The sequence below is a fragment of the Schistocerca piceifrons genome, chromosome 9 (assembly GCF_021461385.2).
Source record: "Schistocerca piceifrons isolate TAMUIC-IGC-003096 chromosome 9, iqSchPice1.1, whole genome shotgun sequence".
In the NCBI taxonomy this organism is placed as follows: domain Eukaryota; kingdom Metazoa; phylum Arthropoda; class Insecta; order Orthoptera; family Acrididae; genus Schistocerca; species Schistocerca piceifrons.
In genome coordinates, this window is record NC_060146.1 from 114,099,413 (window position 1) to 114,113,748 (window position 14,336).

General features: G+C 39.8%; 1 protein-coding gene across 1 annotated transcript in view; it reads left to right on the forward strand.

Annotated features, from left to right (window-relative positions):
* Positions 1–14,336, forward strand: part of LOC124716914 — a 381,964-nt gene that overhangs the window by 186,089 nt on the left and 181,539 nt on the right. The window contains exon 11 of the mRNA XM_047243483.1: positions 9,452–9,602. Within this exon, the coding sequence (XP_047099439.1) occupies positions 9,452–9,602 (151 nt within the window). The remainder of the gene's footprint in view (positions 1–9,451; positions 9,603–14,336) is intronic.

Here is a 14,336-nt window from a genome sequence, read left to right on the forward strand (position 1 = left end):
TTCCACTTTTTGCGCCATACAGATATCTTATCTAAATCATTTTGCTAGTCGTTTTGATCATCTGATGACTTTACAAGATGGTAAATGATGGCATCATCTGCAAACAATCTAAGATTGCTACTGATATTGTCTCCTATGTCGTTAATATAGATCAGGAACAATAGAGAGCCTATAACACTTCCTTGTGGAATGCTGGATATTACTTCTCTTTTACTCGATGACTTTTCATCTATTACTACGAACTGTGACCTTTCTGACAGGAAACCATGAATCCAGTCGCACAACTGAGGCGATACTCCGTAGGCACACAGTTTGGTTAGAAGACGCTTGTGAGGAGTGGTGTTGAAAGCCTTCTGGAAATCTAAAAATATATAATCAATTTGACATCCCCTGTCGATAGCACTTATTGCTTCATGAGTATAAAGAGCTAGTTGTGTTTGACAAGAACGATATTTTCTGAAACCGTGCTGACTGTGTGTCAATAAATCATTTTCCTCGAGGTACTTCATAATGTTCAAATACAGTTTATGTTCTAAAACCCTACTGCAAATTGACATTAGTGATATAGACCTGTAAGTCAGCGGATTACTCCTACTTCCCGTTTTGGCTATCGATGTGATTTGAGCAATTTTCCAATCTTTAGGTATGGATCTTTCTGTGAGTGAGTGGTTGTATATAATTGCTAAATATGGAGCTATTTTATCAGCATACTCTGAGAGGAACCTGGCTGGTATACAATCTGGACCGGAGGCCTTGCTTTTATTAAGTGATTTAAGCTGCTTTGTTACACCAAGGATATCTACTTCTATGTTTCTCATCTTGGCAGCTGTTCTTGATTGGAATTCAGGAATATTTACTTCGTCTTCTTTGGTGAAGGAGTTTCGCAAAACCATGTTTAATAACCCTGCTTTAATGGCACTGTCATCAGTGACTTCACCATTGTTATCACGCAGTGAAGGCATTGATTGTGTCTTGCCACTGGTGTGCTTTATGTATGACCAGAAACTCTTTGGGTTTTCTGCCAGATTTCGAGACAGAATTTCATTGTGGAAATTATTAAAAGCATCTCGCATTGAAGTATGCGCTATATTTCAAACTTCTGTAAAACTTTTCCAATCTTGGGGATTTTGCATTCTTTTGAATTTGGCATGCTATCATAACCATGGTTGCAATGACATCATGATTATTAACCCCATTTCTATACCAACATTGCAATGCTTTCAAACCACACCAACACTGTGAAGAGCAGTGAATTGTCTGCTATGCCTACCTGGACTGTGTTCTCATTGCATAGTCTGAACACATATACTGTGGCATATCTATCTACCGTTTCACACATGTATCACTGTTGCAATGACATACCATGTTAGAGTGAAAATGTCATAACATGAATAAAGTCAATGTGGTCTAAGAATGGTGTCTTTGGGTACTAATCATAATGCCCTGAACCCCATGTTTGTTTTGAGCAGATGCTTGAACTATAACTAATGATTGTCAGCAATGGCAGGTAAAGATACCTGGTACAAGCAGTCACTCTCATTCTGCCAGTAGCCTTGTCCAAGAAGATAAAGGAGGAGACAGAGTTTCAAGGCATCCTCTTGCTCTATGGGTGGGAAACTGCCTCTAAAAGGAGGAGGAATCAGAAATGGCCAATGGAATGAGGATGTAGAAGACAACGGAAGCCACTGGCAATCCACTGGACATATGGCCTTAATGAAAAAAGTTTGATGATGATCTCTCCATTGGAAAAAGTTTCCATCCGCCATTCAGATCTTTGGGACAGGACTGCCAAGAGGGAGGTAACCATGAGAAAATAATTGAATAACCAGTACAAGGGTAGCATTTTACAAGTTGTAGCATCGAATGGCAGAAGTTTGAATGTGATAGGGAACCTAGAAAATCAAAAAAGAAAAATTCAGATGCTTAATCTAGATACAGTGGGGGACCAGTGAATTGAAATGGAAAGAATATAAGAATTTGTGGAGTGTGAATATAGGTTAATACCAACAGCAGCAGCAGAAAATGGTATAATGAGAGTAGTACTCTTAGACTGAATAATAACAATGGTCTACTACTATTTTGAATCTGGTGCTTTAGATATTAATACCTATGTGATTTTGGTACCTTTAGAAGTCGAGTATAATGTAGGATTTAACAACACCACGTAGAGGAAGCACTGAGCAGAAGGCAGGCAGTGGTAAAAGTAGAGAGAGCTATCAGATAAAACACTCCTTCAGATTTAGAAATACACACATATGTTCATACACACACAACTCAGACACACATGACCATTGTCATCTACGGGCACTGAGGCCCAATTTCAGTGAGTAGTGGTTTCGGCTAGGATGGGTAATGCTGGTACAGAAGGGGTTGGGGGTGGGGAGGACGGATAGCTGGGTAGGGGTGGCTGATGATGCTTTAGTGCTACCAGTGGGAGTGTGGAGAGGTGTGGCACAGACAGGGTGAGATGGCTGCTAGGCACAGCATTGGGCAGCTGTGTGCGTGTTTGTGGGGGAGGGGGGGAGGGGGGGGGGGAGGGGGGAGGTGGGGGGTGCGGAGGGAGAGAAGGGAGAAGCAGAGAAGGTAAAAGGACTACGCAGGTGCATTTGGTGCATAGAAGGCAAGTGTGAGGCTGGGGTGATAGTGCAGAAGGGAATGAGAGACAGGTGGAGGTAGGAACTCATGAAGGTTAAGCAAAAAGGATATGTTGTAAGGAGCGTTTCTGCTCACAAAATTCAGAAAAATCTGGTGGGGTGGATCCAGATGACACAGTCTGTAAAGCAGTTGATGAAGTCAAACATACCATTTTTTGCACACCATGCTCGGCAACTGGGTGGCCTATCTGTCTCTCTTCCAGGGATTTGGCTGTGCCCATTTGTGTGGGAAGACAGCTTAATTGCAGTCGTGCCCACATAGAGTGTTCATAGTGATTGCATCAAAGTTGGTAGACCCCATGGCAGCTTTCACAGTTAGTCCTTCTTTCAATGGGTAGGAGATGGCTGTGACAGGACTGGAGTAGGTGGTAGTGGGAAGATGTATTGGATAGATCTTGCATATACATCTGCTGCAGGGATATGGATCGTGGAGCAAAGTGTTGGGAGCAGGGTTGGAATAGAGGAACAAGAATTTTGCCAGCTACGAAGGCTGAATACCGTTGGGGGAGAGATGAAATGGGCAGTGTGGAGAAAATTTCTTATTTCAATGTACAAGAGCTGGTCAACATCCTGATGGAGCATATGATTCACTTGCACTATGCCTTGCACGTACCGAGTCATGAGGGTGTCAGTTTTTTGTGGCTGTTCAGCAGGTATGTGGTGGAGGGTAAGTTACTAGGGAGACATCACATGGGAGATATGATTCTGGACCAAGTATGGAGTGTCATTTCAGTCTTTGAAGGCCTTAGTGAGACCTTCAGCATATTTCAAGAGGGACCACTAGTTACAGCAAATGTGACAACCACAGATGGCTAGGATGTATGGAAGGGACTTCTTGGTGTTGAATAGGTGGCAGTTCCTGATATGGAAGTAGTTAGTGAGAATCATGTTTGATGTGGATAGAGGTACTGATAGAACCATCCTTGAGGTGGAGGTCAAAATCAAGCAAGGTGGCTTGTTAGGCTGAAGAGGACTACACAAAGTGACTAGGGGAAAAGTGTTGAGTTTCCAAAGGAATGTGGATATGCGATCCTAATCTGTGATCCAAATTGTGAAAATATAATTGTTGAATATGAACCAGATATTGAGTGTGAGATTCTGAGTTACTAGAAAGGACTGCTCCAGATGACCCACAAATAAGTTAGTGCCCTGTGGATGCCTGTGGTTGTACTGTGGATTTGTTTTTAGATTATGTCTTCAAAACATGAAGTAATTGGGGGAGGGGGGGGGGGGGGGTGGATACAGTTGATCATGGTGACCAGGAAAAAGATTGTAACTTTAGAATCAGTTGGGTGTTAGGAAAGTTTATGTTCAGTGGTAGGCAGGCCATTGGCATTGGGGATTTTAGTGTAAAGGGAAGTGCTGTCAACACTGATTAGCAGGGCACTGAGTGCTAAAGGAAAAGGAAATGTGCATAGTTGATGGAGGAAATGGTTGGTGTCTTTTTTTCTATAGGACAGGTTACACATAATAGGCTGAAGGTGTTGGACCACAAAGGTGGAAATTCTCCCTATGGGGGTGCAGTACCCAGCGAGAATGAGGCATCATGGGTGGTTTGGTCTGTGTGTTTTAGGAAGCATTAAGAAGGCAAGAGTGGTGGAGAGAGAATGGAGATAGAATCACAGAGAGGTTCTGGGATGGACCTAGGGATTTAAGGAGTGACTGGACATTAAACTGGATTTCAAGAATGGGCTCATTGTGGGCAGGCTTGTAGGTGAACATGTCTGGTAGCTGATGGAGTCTCTCCACCAGGTAATTCCTGCAGCACATAACCCCAGAGGTAAAGCCTTTGGGTGACAGGTAGGATTATAAGGTTGGGTTCAGTCTTCAAGTGTTGGTTTGCTGTTCTTTCTGTGGATGTGAGGTTGGTTTCCTTGTTGAGGGATTTGGGGAAATTGATGAGGCAATGCTGGAGGTTAGTAAGTTTGTGAAAGTTGTCTGGCAGTGTTGCATGAGGAAAGAAAGTGGATCACAGTTAGATCAAGGAATTAACTGAGTAAAATAGGCCTCAATATTGGTTTTGGGTTGAGTATAACTGATAGAGTTCCAGCATGATCTCCAGTAGCTTCTCAAATCCCATTACCCATACCAGAACCTCTCCACCGAGTCTGTCTTGCATTAATGGCCACTACCAAATTGGGGCCAAAAGACAGTTAGACCACCAGGTTATCAAATGTACAACATAACACATTGTGCTTGACTTCAATGTCTGCTTGACAGCCTGTGCCATTTGGACTCTTCCTACACACACCAAGTTTTCTGAATTGCGCAGATGGTATCTCTTCCTAAAATGTATGCACCATTCTTGTAACATCCCTGGCCCCAACCTTCACTAGCGTCTGTCCCCATTCCAGCCTCACATGTGCCTGCTATCCTATCAGGCATCAGTATCCAAAGATGACAGTGGTCATGTGCGTGTTTTTTACATCTGAAGAAAGACTAGTCTGATAGCTTTGCTACTTCAAAATGTGCCTGTCTGCTGGTCAACACCTCCTCTGTGGCATGAGTAGCAATCTTTCCCCTTTGTATTGTTGTTGATCCATCCTGGATTGTGGGTTAGAATGGATCAATTTGGCCACAGGACAACCTGGGTTCAATTCCTGGTAGCTCTCCAGATTTTTTCTGAGGTAGGGAGATCCGGAATGGTGTTCTCTTCGCCTCATGAGGCAAAATGAGAAGCAGTGGCAACGCAATCATCAGGATTCCTCTATTGAAAAAACAGCTGAAGGAATTTGTGACAAGTCCCACAATCATAGATCGCTCCTTGTACTGCCTTGGGGGCAGGAGTTGGCTGGTCAGAACAGGCTTAAGACATAATACTTGAATAGTGTTAATGTTATCTTACATTAAATGAAGTCATTAGTTCTCTGCCTAATATTAAGTTAAGACTTTTGGAGAGTTTTGCTAAGTCTCTTGACAAAAATGGGATGGCTTTCAATCATTTGAAAGACTTTTTCCTAAGATCAGTGAAGCCTTATTGAGAGAAAATGTGTTTATTGGGCCAAAAATTAGATAATTGTTGATCAATGAGACCTTTGATACTACATCTACATCTACATACGTACTCTCCAAGTTACCATATGGCACATGGCAGTGCCTCTCTTATCTTGTCTGCTTGGTTCTTTCTCAAAATGTACATTATGTATTCTGCAGTCAGCCAGAAATGCTGAATCTCCAAATTTTCTCAATAGTGTTTTGTGAAAACAACATAATCTTCCTTCCAGGGGTTCCCATTTGAGATCATAAAGTGCCTCCATAATACTCGTATGTTGACCAAACCTATCAGAAAGAAATCCAGCAGCATGGCTATGAATTGGTTTTATGTCTTGCGGTTCCCAGTCACTCAAGCAGGATTCAAAAATGTGTCACATTAGTGTTCTATATTCAGTCTCCTTTACAAATAAGGTGCATTTTCCTAGAATTCTTGCAATAACTTCCCTACTGTTGACCTCATGTGCTTGTTCCATTTCATGTCATTTTCCAATGCTACACTTAGATATTTAACTGATGTGACTTTGTCAAGCTACACACCACTAATACTGTCCTTGAACATTACAGAATTGTTTCTGCTGCTCATCAACATTAATTTAGCAAGCTGCAATTCTGTTTAAGCCATTCCATATCCTCCTACAGTTACAGCATGATCAGCAAACAGTAACAGAATGCTACTCATCCATTCTGTCAGATTATTTACTGTGTATTGAGAACAAGATTAGTCCTGCCATGTATCCCTGTGGCACCCATGACAACAGTCTTTTCTGTCATGAACATTTCTTGTCCAGACCAACATACTTAGTTTTGTTACTTAAGAAGTCTTCAAGCCACTCACTCATGACTTTTGAGTTACATGTTTGAATTTTTTTAAAAGCCATTGTTGACTGTTTTTTCAGAAACAGGAGAGAAACTCAACTTAAAAAAGAAATCTTGCAAAATTTGGGTGGTAATTCAAATTATGGTTATTGTTTTGGTTCCTCTGACCTGGGATTCTGGGTGACTTCCCTGAACTTTGTCCCTTGTCCTAAACTACTCCAGTCCTTTTAATTCACCTCTCTTTCTTACCCTTCAACCCTTGTGCCAGAAGAAGAAAGCTTGCATATCTAAAACCTATTTTTGTATATGTGTTGTCCTGCCTCTGCATGGTGAGTAGATTTTTTATCTATCCAATTATTTGGTTTTATTAATATTCACCACATATTAGAAAAAAATTGATACAATGTTGTTGTTATTCTGAATCTCAGAAATGTGATAAGATAGAAGAAATCTTGTTACGCCTCTTAATTCAACATCCCAAATTTATTTGAATCCGCCCATCTAAAAACTGTTGTTGTGGTCTTCAGTCCTGAGACTGGTTTGATGCAGCTCTCCATGCTACTCCATCCTGTGCAAGCTTTTTCATCTCCCAGTACCTACTGCAACCTACATCCTTCTGAATCTGCTTAGTGTATTCATCTATTGGTCTCCCTCTACGATTTTTACCCTCCACGCTGCCCTCCAATATTAAATTGGTGATTCCTTGATGCCTCAGAACATGTCCTACCAACCGATCCCTTCTTCTGGTCAAGCTGTGCCACAAACTTCTCTTCTCCCCAATCCTATTCAATACTTCCTCATTAGTTATGTGATCTGCCCATCTAATCTTCAGCATTCTTCTATAGCACCACATTTCGAAAGCTTCTATTCTCTTCTTGTCCAAACTATTTATCGTCCATGTTTCACTTCCATACATGGCTACACTCCATACGAATACTTTCAGAAATGACTTCCTGACACTTAAATCAATACTGGATGTTAACAAATTTCTCTTCTTCAGAAACGCTTTCCTTGCCATTGCCAGCCTACATTTTATATCCTCTCTACTTCGACCATCATCAGTTATTTTTCTCCCCAAATAGCAAAACTCCTTAACTACTTTAAGTGCCTCATTTCCTAATCTAATTCCCTCAGCATCACCCGACTTAATTAGACTACATTCCATTATCCTTGTTTTGCTTTTATGATGTTCATCTTATATCCTCCTTTCAAGACACTGTCCATTCCATTCAACTGCTCTTCCAAGTCCTTTGCTGTCTCTGACAGAATTTCAATGTCATCGGCGAACCTCAAAGTTTTTATTTCTTCTCCATGAATTTTAATACCTACTCCGAATTTTTCTTTTGTTTCCTTTACTGCTTGCTCAATATACAGATTGAACAACATCGGGGAGAGGCTACAACCCTGTCTTACTCCCTTCCCAACCACTGCTTCCCTTTCATGTCCCTCGACTCTTATAACTGCCATCTGGTTTCTGTACAAATTGTAAATAACCTTTCGCTCCCTGTATTTTACCCCTGCCACCTTTAGAATTTGAAAGAGAGTATTCCAGTCAACATTGTCAAAAGCTTTCTCTAAGTCTACAAATGCTAGAAACGTAGGTTTGCCTTTCCTTAATCTTTCTTCTAAGATAAGTCGTAAGGTCAGTATTGCCTCACGTGTTCCACTGTTTCTACGGAATCCAAACTGATCTTCCCCGAGGTTGGCTTCTACTAGTTTTTCCATTTGTCTGTAAAGAATTCGTGTTAGTATTTTGCAGCTGTGACTTATTAAGCTGATAGTTCGGTAATTTTCACATCTGTCAACACCTGCTTTCTTTGGGATTGGAATTATTATATTCTTCTTGAAGTCTGAGGGTATTTCACCTGTTTCATACATCTTGCTCACCAGATGGTAGAGTTTTGTCAGGACTGGCTCTCCCACGGCCGTCAGTAGTTCCAATGGAATATTGTCTACTCCGGGGGCCTTGTTTCGACTCAGGTCTTTCAGTGCTCTGTCAAACTCTTCACGCAGTATCGTATCTCCCATTTCATCTTCATCTACATCCTCTTCCATTTCCATAATATTGTCCTCAAGTACATCGCCCTTGTATAGACCCTCTATATACTCCTTCCACCTTTCTGCTTTCCCTTCTTTGCTTAGAACTGGGTTTCCATCCGAGCTCTTGATATTCATACAAGTTGTTCTCTTATCTCAAAAGGTCTCTTTAATTTTCCTGTAGGCGGTATCTATCTTACCCCTAGTGAGATAGGCCTCTACATCCTTACATTTGTCCTCTAGCCATCCCTGCTTAGCCATTTTGCACTTCCTGTCGATCTCATTTTTGAGATGTTTGTATTCCTTTTTGCCAGTTTCACTTACTGCATTTTTATATTTTCTCCTTTCATCAATTAAATTCAATATTTCTTCTGTTACCCAAGGATTTCTACTAGCCCTCGTCTTTTTACCTACTTGATCCTCTGCTGCCTTCACTACTTCATCCCTCAAAGCTACCCATTCTTCTTCTACTGTATTTATTTCCCCCATTCCTGTCAATTGCTCCCTTATGCTCTCCCTGAATCTCTGTACAACCTCTGGTTCTTTTAGTTTATCCAGGTCCCATCTCCTTAAATTCCCACCTTTTTGCAGTTTCTTCAGTTTTAATCTACAGGTCATAACCAATAGATTGTGGTCAGAGTCCACATCTGCCCCTGGAAATGTCTTACAATTTAAAACCTGGTTCCTAAATCTCTGTCTTACCATTATATAATCTATCTGATACCTTTTAGTATCTCCAGGGTTCTTCCATGTATACAACCTTCTTTCATGATTCTAAAAACTAGGCATAGAAAAAATGTTTCTGAGTGCCAATTTTTCCAGTGTCTCTGACCTCATCCAACTGATATATCAGTGTGGCTTCACGTAATATTAAAATAATAGTTTTGTTTGAATAAGAAGTGAACTGTTTTGTGTATGAATTGTTTATTTGGATTTCTATTTTGTTGCAGTACTGGGCTGCGAAACCTCTTAGTCCATTGGCTTCCTCTGAGTCTACGAGCTTTTCCTGGGCTTTTTGATGAAATCTATTATCCAGAAACACACAACCTTTCCCTAAGAGGAGCAGTTGGAACGATACGGATTGCTTTAAGAGAGGGAAATGTGAGTATTTATTATCCATATTACTGCCTCATTTTTCGTTTTAGGAAAGATGAGTTTATAAATCTTAAAGTGGGTAAAGAACTTTTTCATTCTGTAAGGTAAGGATCATATATGTAAACAAGTAACAGTATCTACACACTCTTTTAGAATTTCTTGATATGACATAATTACCAAATTGCTGGTTATGCAACTGAGTTGAGTCTTTGATGTTCTGGCTACAGGACAACCATATTGTCTCAACAGTCATTGATTCATTCATTCATTCCATCATTCATCAGGAGAACCTTCAGGGATTCAGAAAAAGCAAGGCTTTTCATCAACAAAAAACAAGGAAATCATGGAAACTTCGCCTGTCTACCATATTAACAATAAACAGTCAGTGTACTACTGAACACCATTCATGCTAATGTCAACTAAATTTAATCAAGGAAATTAGAATGAAAGTTGTTACTTTGAAAACATCAGCTGCCTCCTCAGTTTTAATGCACAGCTGCTGTTTATCTACTGTTAGTAACTTAATATTTTCAGAATGAAATTTTCACTGTGCAGCAAAGTTTCAACTTAATATTTACTCACTTACAATGATACAAAGGAAGCATTGATATACATCTGTAAATTGTATGTAAACACTGAGTCATGGTTACAATAAGTTATTGCTTATCATGTAGCTTTACAGTGAACGTTGCTACTTGCCATGTAGCTAACAAAACTTTTTAATCTCTGAATGTAGATAACAGGGTAAATTGTAGAATGAGTGGTTAATGAGGTATGTTTTTAATTTTCTGTATCTTCCTGACTGCCTCAATTCTTCACTTTCAGTATGTCATGCGAGAAAAGTGCAAGTTGGATTTCACATGATCAGTGTTTTCAGAATCCATGCTGGTTGGCATGGAGCAGGTCATTCTATTCGAGATACCGCATTGCATTTGTGCTCACAATATGTTCTAAAATTCTAAAACAAATGGATGTCAACAATATTGAATGATAGTTTTGTGGATCACATGTACAGCCTACACATACATCCATGCTCTGTGAACCACTGTGAGGTGTGTGGAAGGGGATGCGCCCCACCGTAACAGCTAATAGGGTTTCCTCCTGCTTCATTCATGTATAGAGTGTGGGAATAATGACTGTTTAAATGCCTCTTTGTGTATTGTAAGTAATTTAATCTTGTCTTGTAGTATATCCTACAGTCATCATGTTAAGCCTGTTCTTGACTCTTTGTAGGTAGGTTTTCTCGGGGTAGTTTGCACCTATCTTAAAGTGTCTGCCATTTCAGTATTTTTTCCCCTAGCATCTCTATGTCTCTTTCCCACAGGTCAAACAAACCAGTGACCATTTTTGCTGTCCTTCTCTGTATAAATTCAATCTCCCCTATTAGTCTTATGTGGCACAGGTCCCACACAGTCTACCAATGCTCTAGGCAGGTCTCACAAGTTATTTTTAACCAATCTTCTTTGTAGAGTATTTCTGTAGGATTACCAAACGAGAAAGCGCTGGTATGTTGATAGACACAATAAGAAACACACCCACAAATATTCAAGCTTTCACAACCCAAGGTTGCTTCATCAGGAAAGAGGGAAGGAGAGGGAAAGACGAAAGGATGTGGGTTTTAAGAGAGGGTAAGGAGTCATTCCAATCCCATGAGCGGAAAGACTTGCCTTAGGGGGAAAAAGGGACAGGTATACACTCGCACACACACACACATATCCATCCACACATATACAGACACAAGCAGACATATGTAAAGGCAAAGAGTTTGGCCTCGACTGACATCTCTGCCCAAACTCTTTGCCTTTACATATGTCTGCTTGTGTCTGTATATGTGCGGATGGATATGTGTGTGTGTGTGTGTGTGTGTGTGTGTGTGTGTGTGTGTATACCTGCCCCTTTTTCCCCCTAAGGCAAGTCTTTCCACTCCCGGGATTGGAATGACTCCTTACCCTCTCCCTTAAAACCCACGTCCTTTCGTCTTTCCCTCTCCTTCCCTCTTTGGGGTTGTGAAAGCTTGAAATTTGTGTTTGTGTTTGTGTTTGTCATAGTCTCTATCAACATACCAACACTTTTGTTTGGTAAGTTACAGCATCAATCCAATCACAAATTTTCCTTTATATCCCATATAATCATATTGTTGTTAATAAGCATAGATGTGGTGCAGTGCTGCATCTACCTGACGGTCTTGATCGAAAGTTTTCGGTATGTCAGATGAGAAACATGCGAATTGCATTTCACATGATCGATGTTTTTGGAATCCATGCTAGTTGCCATGAAAGAGGTCATTCTGTTCAAGATACATCATTTATATTTCAACTCAAAATATGGTCTGAGATTCTACAACAAATGGATGCTAAGAGTATTGTAAGTCAGTTTTGTGGAGCACTTCTGCTATCCCTCTTGTAGACTGTATTTTCTTCAGATTACTTGGCATAGTTTTTTGTTCAAGGGATCTATGGTGGATTATAGTTAAAGGATGGGCTAACACAGCTGTACATTCAGTGTAAAAACTGATAGGGATACCACTGCTCTGGAGCTTTGTTCAGTTTAATGATTTCAGCTGTTTCTCCACACCACAAGTGATCTTTGCTTTCTTCCGACCACTGGGCACAGCTTTTTGCTTGAGGGATCTACATTAGATTACGGTTAAAAGAGGGACTAACTCAGCTGCAAATTCAATACAGTTTGTGAGAGCAATTCCACTGGGCCCAGGAGCTAGCTCACCAAAACAATTACAAGCAGAAGTGAGGATTAAAAGGGCATTTGAGCCACGCAGCCACTTGATTCTGTATGTACACAAATTATCCTCAGATTAAAGTCATTTTAATTGCCAAAAAGTGCCCTAGGAACAAACAGGGATCAAAATCTGACAATTCCTTCATTTTTACGAAGCCCCTCAATTATTGAGTAACTTACTCTTGTACAGTACTTGGAAATAAAATTTTTAACGCAAAAGTAGTTTGCTCATTTAGAGTCTGATGGATATTTTTTCTGGTAGGAGTTGTGAAATTCATGTGATAAGTGGAAGAAAGCAGATGTGTATTAGTGTAATGACATTTCACGGTTATCTTCTTTTCTTTTGTCCCCAACTTGAGACACTAATGCCTATTTGTTGAATGTATAATGATATGATCAATCTGGATACAAGAAAAATCAGTTATTCATCATTCTTGTGCCTCATCCATCTCTAACAACTTCATCAGTGATGAGAAACTGTTACCTAAATTTGTTTCATTGTTATTTTTCACATTCAGCTACAGCATATCATGCATTTTCAAGAATCCAATGTCACTCCTGCGTGTGAATACTTGTACATCCTTACTTTGCAAATCACCATGCAGGTGGTCACAGAGGTTATTTTTTACCTTTATACCTTCATAACTACCCTCTTTCCTGAATGTGTCACATATTTTGCATGTGAAAATTAGTGTTGGTGAGCCTTCTCATAAGCTTAAATCTCTCTCATTTTACCTTCATAGTCTTTTCAAGAGATGTGTGTAGGAGGATGCAATATATTGTTCAACTCTTCTTGCAATACATCCTCTTGAAATTTCAACAGTAAACTGCACCATGATGCACAACATTTCTCTTGTAGCATCTGTACAGCATCTGTATGATGCTTACACACACGCCAAGTGATGAAACATGCTGCTGTTCTTTGTATCTTTTCTCTTTCCTCTATTAATCCTACCTAATAACAGTTCCAAACTGAGAAACAATACTCATGTATTAACTGAACAAGAGTTTTGTAAGTTACCGCATTGGTAGATGGACTACACTTCCTAAGGATTCTTCCAATGAATCTTAGCCTGGCATATTCCTTTCAAACAATTATTTTTATGTGGCTGCCCCACTTGAAATATTCCTGTGTGTATATTGCCAGATATTAAATGGCTACATTTCCAGTGATAGTTTGATAATCATGTAATCAAACAATAAGAGGTTTTTCAAACCTTGCACCTAGTATCAATTCTATGCAGGTCTATCTGCTGTTTACTACACTTTTATAAAACACAAACTACTCTTTACTCAGCGTCATTATCCAGACAAAGCCTAATGAAGCTTCTGACATTTGTACATACCAAAAACCAAACAGTAGTGTAAATCCACAATCTTTTATTACCTGCCATTTAAAATCTTTTGTGTTCTGAAACTAAATATTGAGAGTGAAGTTTCATGTTAGCTAAATTATGGACAATAATATTCATTGTAATCAAGTTTTTACTAATTCATTGTGTAGATAACTGCTATTATTAATAAAAACCAGTTTATGACTGTTAATTATTACTGGAATTTATAACAGTGGTCTATGTCTGTTAATGTAAACCTTAAGGTTTTCAGTCGGGGCAGTCAACAGTAGTTTGCATCTTAATTCTTTGACAGCTTGCTGAAAAACTGAGAAAACACAGTAAAGAATTACATACTTCATTTGTAGATGTCAAGAAAACTTACAATCACATATGTTGCAAGAGGCTGTTCCTCTGTCTAAAAGATTTTGAATGTGATAGAAGCTCATCAACACAGTAAAGATCTGCCTGAGTGAAACACACAGTACGAAGGATGATGGGACACTGACTTACAGGTGACTTTGAAATTTGACAAGTCTTAGGCAGTGATATGGCTTATTTCCTATTCTGTTCAGTTTTCTCTTTGGGAAGATCATGCATGAGACTTATAAACAGAACTCTTAAGGGATGCAAATTGAAGGGAAGAATCTGGCTTATGTAGTTTGTGTGGGTG